Here is an 18,431-nt window from a genome sequence, read left to right as displayed (position 1 = left end):
GGATGGATGGTGGGGAAAAGGAAGAGGACGAAGCGGGAAAGAGTGGGGCGCACTTTGAGAATTTTCGGCTTAGACCCTGTCCACCACATCACCAAATAATCAGTTCATATTTTTATGTAGACTCATAATATATCGATTAGTTCATCAAATATTATCCAATTAATTTATTAACGTATCTAAAACTTATTGTCAAGACAAACTGAAAAAAGGCTTGAAGCATGAATAAATACAATATATATATATATATTTGGCAATAGCAACTATAATATAAGTTTTTAAAATTCATTTGCGTATATATAAAATTCAAGATATGGACGACCAAAACATTTTTCTTACGAAAAAATAAAAAATAAAAAATAAAAAAATCCTAGTGCTCGACAGTATTGCAACAATGACATCAACCACTAATCATATTTAACTATCTAAATTTGTAGATCCAATTGTTGCTGTATACAGATTTGAGTTTTAAGAAACGGGTCCATGAGCAACGCGCGTTGCTCATGCATTAGAATCACTGCAGGGCTAAATCCTGCCATAGCGGGCGATTTCGTCGGCTCCCTGAGAGGAGAAGAGTTACTATTTTGATCGAACAGGTAATAATTGAATTTAGTTGGCGGGGTGGCGGAATTCGCAGCCGAAGACGACGACAAAAGAGAAGTATGAAATTGGGTCCAAAAAAAATCTGCTATATCACACTTACACTATATTATCAGTAACTAATTAATTATATTCTTTAAAAAATATATATAATAATAAAATAGATGAATTTAAAAATAATAATATGATTAATTAAAAATATTAGGGTTTTTTTTTTTTTTTTTTTTGAGCTACAATGGTATCAGAGCGATGGTAGCAGAGCGGATACTGTGGATGGCCCCTCCTTTTATCGGGATGGGACCCATCCTTGTTTGTTTGTCCTTTAATTATGGGTCACGTACAGAAACTCGGATCGCAGGAGTTAAAACTTCCGCCCAGAGTTCAGTGCCACCAACTTGCTTTTCCGCTCCTCCGTGAGACAAGCAATGATAACCGTACATCTATAATATTAATATAAAATTTATTGTTTTATGGTCAATATTGATTCCACGTTTTATCAATTATTTTTATTAATTTTTTTTTTTTTTTTGAAGATATAGAGCGTACGGATAGTATCTTTTTATTTAAATTAAATTACCATAATAAAGGGCAGCTACAGTGTATCAATCTCCATCCACTCTTTAGAATTTCTTTTTTTCAGCCTACAATAAGAAGATAAAATACATTCCCTGCTATAACAGAATTTGAACTCTGCAACCCTTCAGAATATATTATTCGGCTCAACAAACAGCTTTTCACAAGTGAATAGTATTAAAAAGATCTTTTTACAGCTTAATTTTAATAGTTTTAGTTCAATGCACATACAAAACCTTCAAATAAGAGTTTATATTTTGGATGCTGTGAAGTTTATTTCACCTTCTCCCAAAGTTTTTAGTTCTTCACAATTTGTTTGCTAAAGACACTACCGGTTGCTTTTATGAGCAGAAAAACTGTTCCTCGGCCCAGCTTGCAGGAACGTCTCAGCTCCGGGAAGTGAGATTGTGAGAAGCAGTAGTTAAATAAATAAAGCATTCTTAGCTTTTGCTGTAAAGCAGCCAAAGAATAATTTTCTCATTCGAAGTATATGCTAAAAAGAGTTGTTGAAGGCATTTTAAAGAAAGCATAAACACCTCTTTGGGCAACTCTTAAATGCCTGTTTGGCTTAACTTACCTATCTCGTTATCACATTGCGTAACGAGGTACGTCCACATTTATCTTTTTATCACTAGATCCCACAGGTTCACAACCCAGCAAACGAACAAACGTTAAGTCGCGAAAAAGACTCACCCAATCTAGTGAATGAATTTATGGATGCTGCTTCACTAAAACTGATGCCAATATCAAAACTCGCATCTGTTACGCCTAATTTCAAACAAATGATCATCGACTACATATTTTAATAACACAGATTTATTCCCAAACTGGCCGTAAATAAGTTAAAAGTGCGAACTATTCTATCTAATAATGGAATACAACATGTAATATCCAAAGCATCTTTCTTACCATATCATCCTAAAAAACTCCGAGCAGAGTGGCCGCCGCGAAGATCAAAAATAATACTCCACCCAGAAAGCCAACCTGATCGTTCAGAAAATTCAGCAAGCAATATATGTATATTTTTCATCTTTTCTTTGAACTCAGAAACAAATATTTGATTGCCGGCATAAAAGCTTCAGAAACAAATATTTGATTGCTGAAGTAAAAGCTTCGAAAAGGAAATTAGCTAGATGAATTGTGTACCAGTTTCTCGGAAATATAGTTGGCTAGAAATGCTCCACCCAGAATGGCAATAGATGTTGCAATTAGGTGTCCGGCAATGGCTCCACTAGCAACACCCCATGGAGACTGCAGAGAACAAACATATCCCTAAACTGATTCTGGCTTCTTGAGGATAAAAATTGACTGTTTTGAATATCTTCGTTAGCAGCTTATCCGCTTCAAAATGATACTTGTGTTGCAGCAGTAAGCTAAAATAGACCTCAAAAGTACAAGCTAGCTTCTACATCTATTGTACATGTAAAAACAGTTTGTATATACGTGCTCGCTCACCTGTGCAGCACCTAAAGCAATTGTAGCCAGCATAGAGCGATCACCCCATTCCTGGAAATATTTAATACTTGACACATCATCATATACAGCTTCTCAACATTCAGTTAAGCTCAAAGAGAAAGAAAGAAAGCATACAGAGGAATTTAGTGACATGTCTACTTATAATAAGACAGATTAATTCAAGACCAGAAGTAAGATGAGATGTGGCTCACCGCAAAGAATACAAGGCTAAAAGACTCCCAAAGGATCTCAAGTGGACTGGTTAGCTTTTTGGCTACCTGAAAAAGAAATATAATAAAATAACTTTCAAACTTCATGTAAAGGCAATTAATAAGACAAGTTATAAGACATTGATAGTTTCTTGCACTATGAAAGGGACAACCTTTTCCTTCACAAGCTCCTCTGCTTCAACAAGTTCTCCAAGTTCAGTAGTCTCTTTCTTATCACCATTGCTAACATCTGATGGGAGTTCCCATGCATCTTTTATTGACTTTAGACCAAAAAATGTAAGGAGAGCCACTGCCGCGTACTCTCCAATGGGTAATGCTGCACAAATGCACACAAATTTTCAGTTACTGCACAAGCAAAAGGGCCAAAAGAAACAGAGTGGTTCTTATTCTACATAAAGCACCACTCAGTCTAAAAATCTAGTTTGTTAAAAGCTATAATTAACGGAAGGTATGTGCACACGAATAACTTCAAACCACAAACATAATAGGGCAATTATCTCAAGAGCACCTTACTTTCAATAATTATTTGCATGTCAAGTTTTAACCCCTTAGTTTCTCAATGAAAATGGTGTTATTTCACAACTTACTAGTCTGAAATTGTGCCGGCACAGATTGGAATATCCGTCCTATTATGACAGATAAGATTGTCATTAGTGAGAGAGCACCCATTGATCCAAGTAGAACCTGCTCATTCAGCAAAGCCACAAAGGAAATTAAAAAAAAAAAAAGAAGAGAGTTTAGGACGGTTTACAGAAACAAAGCTTATATACCAAAATATATATATATACACATTACAATGGAGGAGGGGAAACAATTTTTGCAGTATCAGATGCATACAAGAATCATGTGAAGAGGCAGCTGATCATGTAGTGAAGGATACAAACATAGAATCTACTCATAAACAAACATGATTCAAGTCTACGGCAATTGCAACATTTATACATGTAATTTTGTTATTTATTAGAGGATCAAAATAGTAAGCTTTAATATGGCATCCGTGATGAAGCACTACAATAAGTCAGGTCATTTACCAGTGCTCTCTTATACTGCATAGCTAATAGTGCAGCAATGAAAAATGTCTGCAAAAATAAAAGAAATAAGGGTTAATTGAGTTTTTCACGATATTTGCAACATAGAAGGTAAATGTTTGAGTAAAATCAGGACTACCTTCTACCATGACTATGAGATTGATGGAAAAAGAAAAGAAGACGAAAAATCTTTAATTATTGCAATAAGCTAAAAGAGTAAGTCATCACGTTGAGATTAAGGTTCTTACTGTTGACAGACTTCTGTGACAACTTTTGAAAATTACGAAAGTAAAAAGGTGTTCATCTTCAAAGAAAATGAGCACTGAGCATGTTGAGATTTAAGATAAACATAACATATATGCAAACCATTGATCAACTATATATTGAAAAAAGGCTCCAACTGTTAAATCAGATAAGCTTCTAGCGGAACTCCTTAGATATGAAATAAAACAACTAACAACATAAGAATCAGTAGATGCAAGTTGTGTACCTTATCTCCAATCTCAGAAACAGATATTAATGTGAATGCAGCAGTGAAGCCTGATTTTGCAAGTGCATCTATGACCGCAGAAGGTCCTCCTTTCAAAGTAACAATAAGAGAAAATGCCAGCATGGATATAAGTAGCACACCAGCAATAGATAACTGGTATCGAACTCCTGAAAGAGGCTTTTCTCTGCCATTGGTTATATGTTGAAATTAAGGTCAGCATTAACTCATACATAAATTCCATAAAAATCATTAGGCAAAAGAATTCAGAAAAAAAAGGAAAGAAAAGTCAAGAACAAGAAGAAGCCAAGAGTAGACTGATTTAAAAAAGAGAGAAAAAAAAAGCACTTATAACAAGTCAGAGGAGGCATCTGAAGTAAAACTTACTAGAAAATCTCATGATAGATGATTAAAGTCACATGCTTATGTAAGCCTTGCATGCTATTCCATAGAGATTCCTGATTACATAAGCTATGGATATAGGTTTACTAATGTAGAAAGCTTTACAGCTTTTTTAACTTAATTGTGCCTACTCTCTCCAAAGTTGCTTAATCTTTTAAGTGCATCATGTAAATTTTGTGCCATCAATTTACATATGGATCTTCTTCTCCGTTTGCAGACACAAGCCCCTGCTTTCCTACAAGATTCTTCGTTAAAACCCAACATGTTTATCATGTCACCACTCACCAGTGCATTAGTATATTCTTCATTATGCCATAGCAATTCTGAATGTTGCAAACGAAGTATTACTTCACAGTTATGAGTAGCTCGATAGTACAATATTTTATTCTGTGTTATTCTTACTTTCCAGGTTAACATTAGCAACAAGATCTCTGTTTTCCAACACCTCAAAATGCTTTATGCCCTAGTTTTCTCACCTCCACGAGCAACTTTTCCTGATTCTATCCTACTCTGTTGGCAGATTGGAATTATAATATATGTCTTTCCTTGATGCAATTGTTACGGCAAATGTTACTCGCTATTGTTGATAAAATGAACGGAAAGCAAACACATTAAATCTGAAAAACAGGAACTACTCACGATTTCGGTGAAGTTCCACTTGTAGACCCATCCGCCATATCTCCGTGGCTACTCGTTCCTCCTTCGCCTCCATAACCCCCAGCTCCAATGTTGACATTTGATGCTTGAGCTCTAATGCTATAATGCAACGATCTAAACCTCGATAAGCATCTGTATCTTACTACAAAAAAAAAAAAGTTTATTACGCAAGATTCCATCGTTCGAATCTCTTCAACATAAATAGGACAAGTAAAGCTTCGAAGAGAAAGATCGGTCAAACACTACGCATCATACTTACATGAAATCGATGGACTTAGGGATGATCTTCGTCGTCTTCTTCGATCGAGAAGTAGATCTGGGGACGAATTGAGGAGCGGAGCAGAGGGAGGTTTCACGGAAGAGAGGATTTGGAGGTTGAGCGCGCTACAGGATTGCATCGTCGCCGTCGTCTTCTTCTTCCTAGAGATCCTTCCCCATCGTTCCGTGTAACCCTAACCCTAATTCTCCGCTCTGAGTGCGGATTTTTCTCCCGCTCTGTAGTCACTACTACTACTAGGTAGGGACTAGAGAGAGAGGGAGAGAAGGGTCGGGCGAGGTCGAAGGAGGAGGAGGTCGCGACGTTCGTCTCGCACGTGGCACGTCGAGGATAGAACTGTTCGCGAATTGCGATCCGCTGTACTTACGTTTTGAGCAGGTAAATTACACATTTTGTCCCTCAAATTACTGAATTTTTTTTCTAACATAATACATTTATCAATAATAATATTAATATATTAAGGCCAATTTGCATAAAAAATTCACTTATTTTGGGCTTTTGCAAAATCAGGTCACTTTTTTCGTTTTTGCAGATTCGGTCCGTTTTTTCAGTAAACTGACAAAAATACCCTTATTACTTTTTCTCTTTCCTCTTTCTCTCTCCTCTTTGTTTCTTCCGTTCTTTTTTTTTCTTTCTTTCTTTTTTCGAGCTCGCCGCCGAGCCCCTCCTCCGCCTCCGCAAGCCGAACCCCTCCTCCTCTCCCCCGCCGCCGCCGCCGAGCCCACCCCCACCGTCGTCTCGCCTCCTCTTTCTCTCTCCTCTTTCTCTCTCCTCCTCTAGCCCCTCCTCACCTCCTCGTCGCCCTTCTCAAGCCCGCCGCGAAGCTCCGCGTCCTCCTCCTCCGCCTCCACAAGCCGAACCCGCCGCCGCGTCGTCACCGAAGTTGCAGGGGCGGAGCAAGCTCCTCGTCAAGCTCAAGGTCGAGGAGTCCCCGATCGTCTCCCTCTTCACGCGAAGCTCCGCCGCCGAGCCCCTCCTCCTCTCCCCCACCGCCGCCGCCGAGCCCACCCCCACCGTCGTCTCCGTCGCCGTCGCCGTCGCCGAGCCCACGTCCCGCCCCTTGCCGACCGCCTCGTCACCCTCCAATCGCCTCGTCACTCCCCTTGCTGAGCCCTCGTCACCCCCACCGTCGTCTCCGTCGCCGTCACCGTCGTCTCCGTCGCCGTCGCCAAGCCCACTCCCCATTAATGGTATAATGGTGCACCATTGCACCATTACACCATTAATGGTGCACCATTACACCATTAATGGTGTAATGGTGCAATGATGCACCATTACACTAATGGTCCATTGCACCATTACACTAATGGTGCACCATTACACTAATGGTCCATTGCACCATTACACTAATGGTGCACCATTACACCATTACACCATGAATTTAACAACAATTAATGGTGTAATGGTGCACCATTTTACCCCATTAACACCAGAAATCACCATTAATGGTGTAAAGGTGCACCTTATTACTACTATTGAAGAAAGACAGAAGAAGTAGCCGGCACGCGCGCGACCTGCGTGCGCCGCCCATACGCCGCTGCGTGCACCGCCCCACCGCGGCTCGCGTGCCCCGCGCAAAGCAGCCCGTGATCAGCGCTCCCGCCGCCCGCCAGACGCCTCAAGAGCGTCGTCTGCAACGCGGCCGGGGCTCGACGTCAGCGCCGAACTCTCGCAGCAGCTGACAGCCCCGCCTTCCGGCGATGGCCGAGGTGCAGGGCAGCCGACGCGGACTGGCGTCGACGGGTCGGCCGGCGCAATACCGGGTCGCTCCGTCTCGCAGCCGCCGGACGAACTCCGCGTCTCTTCCTCCGCCGGCGCCGCCTGGGACAGCCGACGACGACCCGCGACGCGACGAGGGTCTTCGGCGATGGAGACCGAACAGTAGACGGCGTCATTAGGCCGCCGACGGCGCTGCCGTGGCTCGGCGACAGTGACGGAGACGACCGTGGGGTGGGGCTCGCGGGGCGGCGGGGGAGAGGAGGAGGGGTCGCGCGCGGTGGAGAGGAGGGTAAGGAGGGAGGCATCGGTGAAGAAGGAGGGTGAGGAGGGAGGCGACGGTCCAATCCGCCTCTTTTTTTTCGGCAAGAAAAAAAAAAAGAACGACAGAAACGAAGAGGAGAGAGAAAGAGGAAAGAGAAAAAGTAATAAGGGTATTTTGGTCAGTTTGTTGAAAAAACGGACTGAATCTGCAAAAATGAAAAAGGTGGCCCGATTTTGCAAAAGTCCAAAATAAGTGGATTTTTTATGCAAATTGGCCATATATTAATAATAACATAGATATTTTAATAAAAAATAGTTCAGTAATATTTATAAAAATATAAAATAAAAAAATTTTAAAATATAGTATAAAGATTAATAAAATATAATAATATATGGTGTTTTTGAAAAAAAAAGTTAGTACTGTAAAAGTGAAAAAAAATTATAAACTATAATATTCTACAATGTAATTAAGCCTAAAATAAAAATAAAATTATATATCTAGACTGAAATACTATAAATAGCACCAAGCTATTTGTGCTATTAAGTTTTTGACCCTTAAATTGAAAAAATATACGGTTAGGAAGATATGTGCCCTCTAGAATTGAGTGAGTTATTAGTTTAATAGTATAATCTAACGGGTGAAAATAGTCAATGAGTTAAATATAATGGCGGAAAATTTGATAGCACCAAACACTTTTGGTGCTATCGATAGTATCACAGTCGGACTCTTATATAATAGTAAAATAATATTTTTAAATTATAGAATGGTAAAGTTAAGTTTTTTTATTGTTTGTTTTAAATCCTTCTTCGCCAGANTTTTTTTTTTTCGGGTTATATGTTTTCATTGCAGTGACCCTCCCTCAGCTTCGCTCTCCGAAGATCGATCTGGGCCGAAACGAGTGAGCGGATCCTCTCTCAATCTCTGAAACTACCCTCGAAAAGAAAGGTAAATTTTGTGTATTTATCTCTCGATCTGCGATAATTTAATATCTCATTCCCCATTTTCAGAATCGATTAAGCCCTTACTTGGATCAAACCTTCATTCTTTTTCTATGCTGATAATAAATTTCTATAAACCCTAGAATTCTCTTTTTGAAAATGGTTAACATTATTCTAACGGTGGACTATGCTGCAGCTTGAAATGGCTACTATTCGGAATCTGAAGATCAAAACATCTACTTGTAAACGCATTCTAAAAGAGCTCCACTCCTACGAGAAGGAGGTCGAGAGAGAAGCTGCGAAAACTGCGGAGATGAAGGAGAAAAGCGCCGACCCTTATGATCTTAAGCAGCAGGTACCTGATCCTGTAATCTCATTTTCCTTCCTTATATAGATTTTTAATTTAGTTTAATTTCCATTGATTTTTTTTTATGTATTCGCCACTTTAGTGTTGATCCCTAAATAATTATAGTTTTTCGAGCTCGTAGCAGTTTCTGTGTTTGGTGAAATGCTAAAGTCACTGCATGTATTTCTCATCAGTTGCTGCTTGTTTTGTATGACTTTTGCTACTGCTGTGATCTCTCACTATCTCTCTCTCTCTTGGCTAAGATTAATGTTTGGTTTTAGATTGGTAGGAGAAGGGTTTTCGGCAGTTATGAGATTTTTAGTGGGAAAGGTTTGTGTAGGATCAACTTGTGATTATAAACTGCTTTGTATTGAGAAACTAGTGATGCGAATGTACTCACGCTTGTGTATCCCATTATTGCCGGAACCTGCATCTTTCGTGTTTCATGATGAAATTGTAGAACTTTCAAGGAATTCTAGGGAGAAAATCATCCTATTATAGGATGACAATGCCTCCTTGTTAGTGCAGGGTAAGTTGTCGGTATAAGTATTGATTGTTGACGGTTGAAACATTTGATCCTTTGTATCGAAGATTGTGATTTTTAACCACTAAATCACCCCTTGCTCCGCTCAATTTTATCGCTTCATTTCACCAATTTGGTCCCTTCTTTCCAAGTTTGTATGGTATCTTTTGTTCAGACTTTGAGTGCTGCTGTTTGCATTCTTGTTTCATACATCGAGAAAGCTTTGCTGTCGGCTAGAAATAATTCAATTCGCTTGTCAGGCTACTGCTGCTGCTGGTTTTAACGATAATTTCCATGCAATAGGAACTCGTGTTATTGATCTGATCACTTGTTTTAGAGGCCATTGTGTAGCCTACTCAATGTATCAAGAACTGAATTTTAGCTATCTGAGTCAATAAAGGATAAGCAACGGCAACTGTATTACTAACCATCAGTAACTAAGAAAGCTCGCCAAAACCAGATCTTTGAAAGTCCAAGGCTTAAGGAATTGAGATGTAAATTTTATCCTGGATTGGAACTATCTTCAACCTATTGGTTCTGTTTTACATAGTACTTTTACAATACGAGAGCTATTACATAGTACTTTAACAATCCTGGATTGGAACTTATCTTTTTCATTATTATGAACTACCACACTTGTAAGGAAAATTTTTTAAGTACTTATAGGTAATTGCATCTATGATTGATTCTGCTGACTTTTTGACTTTGAACAGGAGAATGTGTTAGCAGAGTCAAGGATGATGGTTCCAGATTGCCGAAGGCGACTTGAAGCTGCACTTGCTGACCTGAAAGCGATATTAGTATGTGCATCTAATGTAGAGATATTTACATCAATGCCGCTACAAGATCATCTACTTACTGTTTAACATGTAAATAGATGGTTTTGTAGGGTTATATATATGTAAAAGCACCTTAAATGTTAAACAGGACAGGCTAGCATGCTATTCTTGCTTTGTCCTTACAATTAATGCACTGCTGCAGGAAGAAGTAAAGGAATCAAACCAACAAGTAGTGGAGATTGAGGAAGCTGGTAGCACGATTGCAGAAGTTGAAGCTTTATTTCAAACAGCAGAGTAGACGTTCAAGGATCTCATAATGTCGAGAGATTAAATGAATGAGTTACAGATTTTATGTACTCTTGGAGGATTGCTTTGTGGTGTTTTCAGCTTTTATAGCGAAGTTGTCTCCAACTTCGAGTGCATCTGTTTTTCAAAACCTTCAGTTTAAGACTGGTCTCTTCGAGTTTTATCAGCAACTTGGTTTGATAAATTGGTATATATGATCTATGCTACCAATGCTGTCATTTGCAAAGTATCATAAGTTTAACCGACTACTAAGATGAAACCTTTTTAGTTATTGATAAGATCATTCCATCATACAGGAGTGTGATGCATAAATTAATGGCCTGCTATAATGTGATTTTCTTATGGTTAGATTTGAAATGCGGAGCTTGACAACAGTAAAAAGAATTCATTTTCCATTTCGGATGGTAACGGCCAAAATTAGTGCTTCATAACTTCTCCATTTCAGATAGTAAAAGCCAAAACTATTACTGGTAATTTGTCTAATCTTACGTCAGTACTGATATTTTGGGCACATTGAAACAAGCATAATAAAGCACCACTGTAGCTAACTCCTTTTTCTTGAACAAAAGGCCCTTTCCCTCGCATAGTTTCTTGCTGCAGGCGCACACATAATTTCTGAGAAGGTTGTCATCTGTATATTAAGCATATGTGAAGACAACATCTATGATAAGAATTAGATATTCTCAGCTCCATTTGGTTAGCTAACCTTTGATATGTTACACAAGAAAAATGGAATGGGTCCTTTGAGGTCAAAGATTACATTTTCTTGTGCATACGCCCTTCCATAGGGACGATTACATTTTTATATACAAAGAGAGCCATCCCAAATTCTCTTTCTGTCAAATTAAACTAATATTGCAAGCTACAAAAATGTGTCCCGGATAAGACGTGCTAAAATCCGTGAAGATAACCGGTTCAAAACCTCCGGCAGAACCTTTGCTGATATACCCGGCAGCACAGGAAGAAGCTCTTGGATTATATAGGCAATATTTACTTCCTGGCAAATTATTTGTCAAAGTAAACATTCAATTAGAGCATTCATGCTGCTTCTAAAGAGTTTACCAAGTAACATGGTCATATGTCGCCCAGAAGATACTAATTATCACCAACGAGCTTGAAATTGCAGCATAAGCAGATAAACCTACAAAGATAACAACGAAATTGAGATAGCATGAAGGACAGTTGTAGAATATACCTGCTGTGATGTTGTGGTTGAAGTCCCAGCTGTCAGAAATCTCACAACTTTCTCAACATTGTTTAATATAACCTTGTCTTCCTCCGTGATGGTGGGTAGCAAAGATGCAGGCCTTAGAGGAACCATACTGAAAACAGGGGCTAGATTCCGAATTCCCAAAGCTGCAGCTATTTGTACCAACTGCTCCCTAGAAACTGCGTCAATGGCTTTGACAATCTAACATTGTTTATTAAAGTATCAATATCAAGAACTCTAGTCTCACCACAAAGTTATTAAAAAAAAAAAAAACTTAATCCAAGATTGAATTAATAAGAGAAAATATATCACAGGTATTATGAAGTCATTAGATGACCCTTTTACGTGAAATGAGACATTGCATTAGTTTAAGATTTCCTTAATTTGAACTCAGTCAGTATTCCTTAGCTAAATCATTTAGAATTCCAGACTGGAAACTACATCTATTTGAAGCTCAGCAGTCTATACCATACCAACATTATATTCATTAAAAAACATAATATAATGGTAAATTACCTCATCAAGGATAAACTCTCGGAAGAAGTTGCCCTTTTCAGAGAGCAAAAATGTAAGGGCCACCCTGGTTTTGACCGGCTGCGCTGGCTGAGATATAATTGCTGGAAATAACGGAACCAAATAACCAGGACTTTGCAAAACAGCAAGCTCGGCCATATTGCCATTCAGGTTCTCACCACCTCCACTTTTTGCCGCACTGATAAAGTTTTCAAAGGCTTGCATAACATCAATGAATCTTTCAGCATCAAAAACTCCACTTTTCCCATATATGGTGTATCGTAATGCATTTTTCAACCGAGGAGACTCATCAGTTAGAAGTCTCTGAAGAAAAAGATCATACTAGATTAGCAAACTTAACCTTTTCATGGGAAAGCTCTCAAATAGGTGGCTTACCTGTGCAATATATGGATAAGCTTCATCAACTATAGCAAAGTCAGGGTTCCCCACTAATGCAATGCCTTCCAATACTCCAATGGCCCTGATAATTAAAGCAAAATATGGGGGTATCCTGAATGGATAATCGAATGTTATCTGAGCCAAATCAGATGCTAGTTCTTGAAAATTGATATTTTTCGCGCCCCCTCCTTCAAGTGCCTGATCAAAAACTTTGGCCAAGACGGGTAATATTGGATCCAAATTGACTCCCTCGGGGATGAAATCAAGCTTTACAAAGTCCTTAACTATTGCATCATAATCACGATGAATAAGGTGAGCTATTGCTTCAATCATTCCGTATTTTTTATCATCAGTCAATTTTGTTACGAGGCCTGCACCAAATGGAATGTGGAATAGCATTACTTACCCACTGATGAGGAGAAGAAACATGGAAGTTGAGCAGTCAATTCCCAGAGGAAAAAAGAAATCATACCAGAAGTTTTTTTTTTTTTGGTTTTCCTATTTCAAATATGAGCTTCTATTGACTTAGTTTGGAAATTTACAAGAAATTAATCACTATGGCTGACAGGTAGTCATATCAATTGAAGATAGATTATGTGGTTGAGAAAACTGCTATATGATCAGCAAAGATGTTTTGAAGTTCAGCGCACTTCCAATTTTGAATCATCAAATAACAGGACTATTTATGAATGGTACAAAGAAGTCGGGTTACTATGCATATGTAGCTGACAATATTCCATATACAAGTCAGTTGTTGCGATATAACCTGTATTTTTAAAAACATATAAAGCGCATATTTACCAAAATCAAGAATAGCCAACTTTCCATCTGGGGTTCGGATCATATTCCCTGGATGTGGATCAGCATGGAAGAATCCAGTATCAAGCAACTGCAAAATTCATCTTGAATCCATCAGATAAAGTGCAATTACACCGGTTTTGCTACAGTAAAACTAATGAATCATCCCACAGTAGCAAGAAATACTAGCTTTTTGGTTTACACATCATACTGCATCATTGAGAGAAATTTCGAAAAGAGTGGGCGAGCTGACATCAGAGAACAAAGGGCAGTTTAATTACAACTAGCCAGTCAGGTCATTCGAACAAACTACAATTAGTAGCGAAGGGCAACAAAGCAACCATATGCTAAGGTAACAGATATATTTTGAGGACACAAAAAGAAACTACTTTAGTTTAGGGCAGTAAACAACTGCAAGGAATGTAAATATATGATTCGAATATCATAATATCCACTTAATTAGCATCAGAAGAAATCTGCGAATCATAAATTTGACACATGATAAGTCCCAAAAAAAATCTTCAAAGCAAAATATAGAATTTCATTAAGAACAACATACTGAACATACAGATGCACTATTTCCTCTATAAACTCGTTGCTCTTTCCACAGATAAGAGAGCTTAACCATCAGCCCACAACAGTTGAAAAGTCAAGCAGAATTACAAAGGAAAAGCATAGCCATTGTGGCATGCACACAACATTATATCATAGGTGCTACAAAAGACAAATGGAATTAAGAGAAGTCGAATTTTTGATACAAAAGTTCCAGACATAAGAGAAAATAATCACCTGTTTTAGGTAGCATATGACTCCAACACTAACCAGTTCCCCTACATCACTTTCCGTGCTCTGTGATAGCTTTTCTCCATCTATCCATTGAGTGGTAAGAACTTTCCTTGATGTATACTTATGATAAGTCTTTGGTACCACGACCTGAAACATCAGATCTGAATGATTTAGAGCGATCACGTGCAACCAACAAATACAGAAACAATTGTGCAAATAGAAGGTAAATACAAGAAAAAAACATCATGACATGCATGACAAGAGAACTAAGATGATCATTCTATTTATAACTGAAAAACCATCATATCCTATTGAAATAAAACATCAGTTGATTTCCTTAAAGAGGATCAGTACAAATCAAGTTGGTACTTGTACCTTTATTTATTTGCGCTCAGCATTATTTCTAGAGCTTAACCATATCACAAATGGCAATTGTCACACAAAAGATCTTCTATAATAAAAATAGGTACAAAGAGAAAAAGGAATTGAGGCACAGGACATGTAGAAAGAGAAGTAGCATTTGTGTCGTCAGCATAACCAGCTGTGCAGATGCATTTGCAATATCAGTTTATCTCAATATGTTCAATATCTACTGTTACTAAAAAGGAATCCGGAGGATAAGAAGCGTAGGAATGAATGGGCAGCTAGCTACCTGAGGAAGGTCTTCTCTCATCATTTCAGCGAATAGAGTTCCATTCTCTCCTTCATTCACATAATCAAGTTCTTCAAAAAAACGAGCAGCCCACTCATCTACTAACCCAACAACATCAATAGAGATCTGAAAAGTTTGGGACAAAACATAAATAATAGAATAGAGCATGTTAAACAAAAATACAGAAAACCAATTACCTGTGGAAACTTCCTCAAAACCAATCCCAATTTCCGGATAATATATAAGTCAATAGTCACAGTCTCAAGAACGAATGGTCGTTGTACTTTGACAGCAACCAATTCTCCCGTTTCTCTTAGGCGACCTTTGTAAACTTGTCCCAGAGATGCTGCGATGCAAGATATAATGCAATCAAAGGCACAAAAACATGGAAAAATAGTTGCAAAACAGGATTGGATAAATAGGAATGCAGCTACAGAAAACTAATTTAATGAATACATGACCTTACCTGCAGCAATTGGTGAGGGAGACAGTTCAGAATAGATCTTCTGCCAAGGCTGACCGAGCTCTTCTTCAATTAGAGCCATTGCCACATCATCTGGGAAGGAAGGAACCTTGAGGTAAAACACGAGAAGATCCAGTTAGAAATCTCAGACACCAAGTTTATCAAGTACATAGGCTCCAAAGACGAAAAGTTTTCACAAATTAAAAACAGATCATTCACATAAAAACCATGCCCACCAACTGGTGGCTAAATAATCTGCAGTCAATTATCTCTTAAAAATCTTAAAGGATACTGCAGTATAAAATAGCTTCCAAAATCAGTTACCTTATCACATAGCTTCTGTAGTTCAATCATTGCCGCAGGAGATAATATGTCTGGTCGAATACTTAGTGCTTGCCCGAGTTTGATGTAGGCTGGACCCAAAGACGTGACTATCTCCCTCAATTCGATGGCCCTTGCAACTTCATTCTGGAGAATAAGCAGAACATAAACAATGAAGTATCATAGAAACATCAGAAATTATATTCTGTATAAAATATAGAAAAAATTTATTTACAAGGGACAAGGATTAAATGGAACTCAATCACATATCATTTCTAGTTCCTTGAGATTCTAAACAAGGTTATATGTACCTTGCTTTTTTATCTATTCCCCAAGAATAATCTTTCTGAAGAGAAGGTAATGATCATACTAAAGCAGCTGAAGGAGATTTCTAAATGGAAACAACTCTGGACATGCTGAAACTCGACTAAGAGTATTAATATGCTCTAGCTTACCTTTATAGATTCCACAAGAGCAATAGCTATAGATTGTAATAAACGTAATAGAAGCTCTCAACAGAAACAAGTAAGGCTTCAACAAATTAGCTTAGTAGTTAAATAAGCAAATGGCGTCTTCTAAACTTATTCTATTAGACATCACAGAGCAGAGTGTCATGTAGCTATAGCTTTACCTCTTTGATCTTCTTATTAACCAGATCCCAAATTAGATGAGATAGAAAGCCGCCGGCGACAGATAGCAACTGTACAATTCGTGTGGCAACAGCTCTAGGACGTTTTCTCCAGTATGATGCTATGATATCTGGATCATACACTAGAGGCAATGTCTCACTGTTGTTCACTGCTGGTACCTAGAAAAGCAAATGCTTACTATCACAACCGCACCATCAAAAAGAATATTCAAAAAATAAACTAACTTACCAAATTTAACGTCACATTAACATTTCTCATTGATGAAATTTGACTCTCCAATCAACTTAAAAATAAACTTAAACATGCATACTGTTCTGCAACTCTCATTGATTTTCCATAGCCCTTCTATATGTTTTACTTTCACAATGGACATCTATAAACAATACTTCTCCACTCCACAGGCAATCATACAAACTTCAAACTTTGACAGTTATAAACGAAAATACCTGCAACAAGTCAATAAGATCTTCCTAAATTATCCACATAAATGCGATCTCAATCGAACTAAATAACCGAGAAGGCAAGTACAATGCATAAAACAAACATAAAGTGAAATGAACCTCAACAAGGCGCAGCGTGATGTTCTCATCGGCAAACTGAGCATCTGTGAGGTTCTGACCACGGAGTCCTCTCATCAACGTCGCCAACTGTTCATCCTCCTCCATCTGCTTCCTCACCTTCTTAATCTCCTCCGACATCTTCCCAAATCTCTACAAAACCTCAAACAATTCAGCAAACAATCACACAACGACTACAAATGAGCAATAGAGATCTACAAACCCTAAATCGAATCTAGCAGTCTCTTACATTGGCAGCTCCATTGATGGAGACACGAGAAGAGGGCCCGGCGCTACCGGGCTTCGGCTCGGTGGCGATGGCGAAGACGCCGAGTCCCCGTCCCTTGGACCTTGCGAGGAACGGGCGGGGGCGAAACTTCCCGCGCAAAGCGCGGAGATCGAGCGCCGACGATCGCCGGAAAGGGTCGACGCCGCAGTGGAGGAGCTGAGGCGGGGCTTCCATGGCAGAAGAAGCTCCCTCCGCTCCCTCCCTTTATCTTCGATTCCCCCTTCGATCTCGCGAGATGAGGAAGAGGACGAGGAACCCTAGAGAAGAGAGAGAGAGAGAGAGAGAGAGAGAGAGAGAGAGAGCGTGTGGTTCGAACTTCGAAGTGGTAGTTGTCTTCGCTTGCCGGCGAATCGCAGGACGGTAGTAGAAGAATCGAAGCGGGCACTGTAGTCCGCGGAATTCTACGGATGCTGTTCCTTCGGAGTATGCTAGTGTCACTGTCCTTCTATTTAAAATTAAATTTTGATTTATAACGAGGGCTTTTCGCTGGAAAATATACGGACCTTCTATTAAATTTTCATTTATATAAATTTTGATTTATATAATTATTCTTATTAAGCTTTTAATTTTTGAAAACTAAATCTGTAAGTCTACTATTTTTTCTAATATATGGACCATTCCATGCAAAATTTTCAAAATATATAAGTCAACTAATCAAAAATTTGTTTTTTTTTTAAGATAGGTAGCACGCTACCCGTTTCGTTTATTTTATTTAGAAATAAACTTAACTGAAAATGTGAATGAGCTAGGATTCGAGCTTGAGTTTCGGATACCAACCACCAATTTCTTTGCCACTTGCTCTAGGGACGGTCGGTCTAATCAAAAATTTGGTCATTACAATAATATTAGCGTATCAAATTATATACAAAAATAATATTATAAAAAAACTATAGTAGTATTTTATCTAACATGTTTATCTTTTTGTATAATTTATTTTTTAATATAAATCTTTGGCAGGACAGTAATCTCAAGGTTTTGAAATTGCATATACCAATATTAATTTTCAAAAATATTTTATATGATTAATGTAATGTATATTAAGGAGGTATATACAAGTAACAAAGATTATTAGACACATTTTGATATTCTTATAAAAATACTAAAATGGAGGTTTATGTTAGTGTTGAAGTTCTCGAAGAGTATTGCAACGAAACTGGAAATGAGTGGGCACGAGAAGAGCGTGCTCTGAGTGGGGAGCATTTCTTTTCGTTTCC

The 18,431-nt window shown here is 38.4% G+C and overlaps 3 protein-coding genes across 6 annotated transcripts; 1 reads left to right on the top strand and 2 right to left on the bottom strand.

The window, feature by feature from the left end:
* On the bottom strand, window positions 1,850-6,050 carry LOC109703619 (GDT1-like protein 2, chloroplastic). 3 transcript variants are annotated; one of them, XM_020224309.1, is made up of 10 exons: window positions 5,689-6,047; window positions 5,412-5,571; window positions 4,374-4,557; window positions 3,887-3,934; window positions 3,443-3,539; window positions 3,008-3,171; window positions 2,838-2,903; window positions 2,626-2,676; window positions 2,317-2,421; window positions 1,850-2,154 (listed from the first exon to the last, which is right to left on the bottom strand). In XM_020224309.1, exons 1-10 carry the CDS (start codon window positions 5,825-5,827, stop codon window positions 2,089-2,091), a joined length of 1,080 nt encoding a protein of 359 aa, XP_020079898.1. In that variant the 5' UTR covers window positions 5,828-6,047; the 3' UTR covers window positions 1,850-2,088. The 3 variants fall into 3 exon arrangements, with proteins under 3 accessions (XP_020079898.1, XP_020079899.1, XP_020079900.1); XM_020224310.1 differs by lacking the exon at window positions 1,850-2,154 and having other exon boundaries at window positions 2,385-2,478; window positions 5,689-6,050; XM_020224311.1 differs by lacking the exon at window positions 1,850-2,154 and having other exon boundaries at window positions 2,387-2,511; window positions 5,689-6,049.
* Window positions 8,509-10,789, top strand: LOC109728951 (tubulin-folding cofactor A). Of its 2 annotated transcripts, none has more exons than XM_020259512.1 (4): window positions 8,509-8,632; window positions 8,822-8,980; window positions 10,208-10,294; window positions 10,476-10,789. In XM_020259512.1, the coding sequence occupies exons 2-4, from the start codon at window positions 8,828-8,830 to the stop codon at window positions 10,569-10,571; spliced, it is 336 nt and encodes a 111-aa protein (XP_020115101.1). In that variant the 5' UTR covers window positions 8,509-8,632; window positions 8,822-8,827; the 3' UTR covers window positions 10,572-10,789. The 2 variants fall into 2 exon arrangements, with proteins under 2 accessions (XP_020115101.1, XP_020115100.1); XM_020259511.1 differs by having other exon boundaries at window positions 8,516-8,632; window positions 8,793-8,980.
* Window positions 11,192-17,629, bottom strand: LOC109703567 (uncharacterized protein sll0005). The gene is made up of 13 exons (XM_020224224.1): window positions 17,179-17,629; window positions 16,932-17,081; window positions 16,353-16,529; window positions 15,725-15,868; window positions 15,404-15,509; window positions 15,135-15,283; window positions 14,938-15,063; window positions 14,289-14,432; window positions 13,503-13,590; window positions 12,699-13,072; window positions 12,306-12,626; window positions 11,775-11,990; window positions 11,192-11,576 (listed from the first exon to the last, which is right to left on the bottom strand). The coding sequence occupies exons 1-13, from the start codon at window positions 17,389-17,391 to the stop codon at window positions 11,442-11,444; spliced, it is 2,343 nt and encodes a 780-aa protein (XP_020079813.1). The 5' UTR covers window positions 17,392-17,629; the 3' UTR covers window positions 11,192-11,441.

Source organism: Ananas comosus, linkage group 25 (genome assembly GCF_001540865.1).
Source record: "Ananas comosus cultivar F153 linkage group 25, ASM154086v1, whole genome shotgun sequence".
Taxonomy (NCBI): Eukaryota; Viridiplantae; Streptophyta; class Magnoliopsida; order Poales; family Bromeliaceae; genus Ananas; species Ananas comosus.
Note: the sequence above shows the minus strand (reverse complement) of the source record. Positions and strands in the feature narration are given on the sequence as shown.

What these genes read in the sequence shown, in the direction of transcription:
- LOC109728951 (XM_020259511.1), top strand. Translation starts at nt 8,813, where the DNA reads ATGCTGCAGCTTGAAATGGCTACTATTCGGAATCTGAAGATCAAAACA. An exon ending in CTTATGATCTTAAGCAGCAG is followed by an intron (nt 8,981 to 10,207) that starts GTACCTGATCCT and finishes GACTTTGAACAG; the next exon opens with GAGAATGTGTTAGCAGAGTC. An exon ending in CTGACCTGAAAGCGATATTA is followed by an intron (nt 10,295 to 10,475) that starts GTATGTGCATCT and finishes GCACTGCTGCAG; the next exon opens with GAAGAAGTAAAGGAATCAAA.
- LOC109703567 (XM_020224224.1), bottom strand. Translation starts at nt 17,391, where the DNA reads ATGGAAGCCCCGCCTCAGCTCCTCCACTGCGGCGTCGACCCTTTCCGG. An exon ending in TTTTGAGGAAGTTTCCACAG is followed by an intron (nt 15,064 to 15,134) that starts GTAATTGGTTTT and finishes CAAACTTTTCAG; the next exon opens with ATCTCTATTGATGTTGTTGG. An exon ending in CAACCACAACATCACAGCAG is followed by an intron (nt 11,577 to 11,774) that starts GTATATTCTACA and finishes ATAATTTGCCAG; the next exon opens with GAAGTAAATATTGCCTATAT.
- LOC109703619 (XM_020224309.1), bottom strand. Translation starts at nt 5,827, where the DNA reads ATGCAATCCTGTAGCGCGCTCAACCTCCAAATCCTCTCTTCCGTGAAA. An exon ending in CCTAAGTCCATCGATTTCAT is followed by an intron (nt 5,572 to 5,688) that starts GTAAGTATGATG and finishes TTTTTTTTGTAG; the next exon opens with TAAGATACAGATGCTTATCG. An exon ending in TTGCTTTAGGTGCTGCACAG is followed by an intron (nt 2,422 to 2,625) that starts GTGAGCGAGCAC and finishes TGTTCTCTGCAG; the next exon opens with TCTCCATGGGGTGTTGCTAG.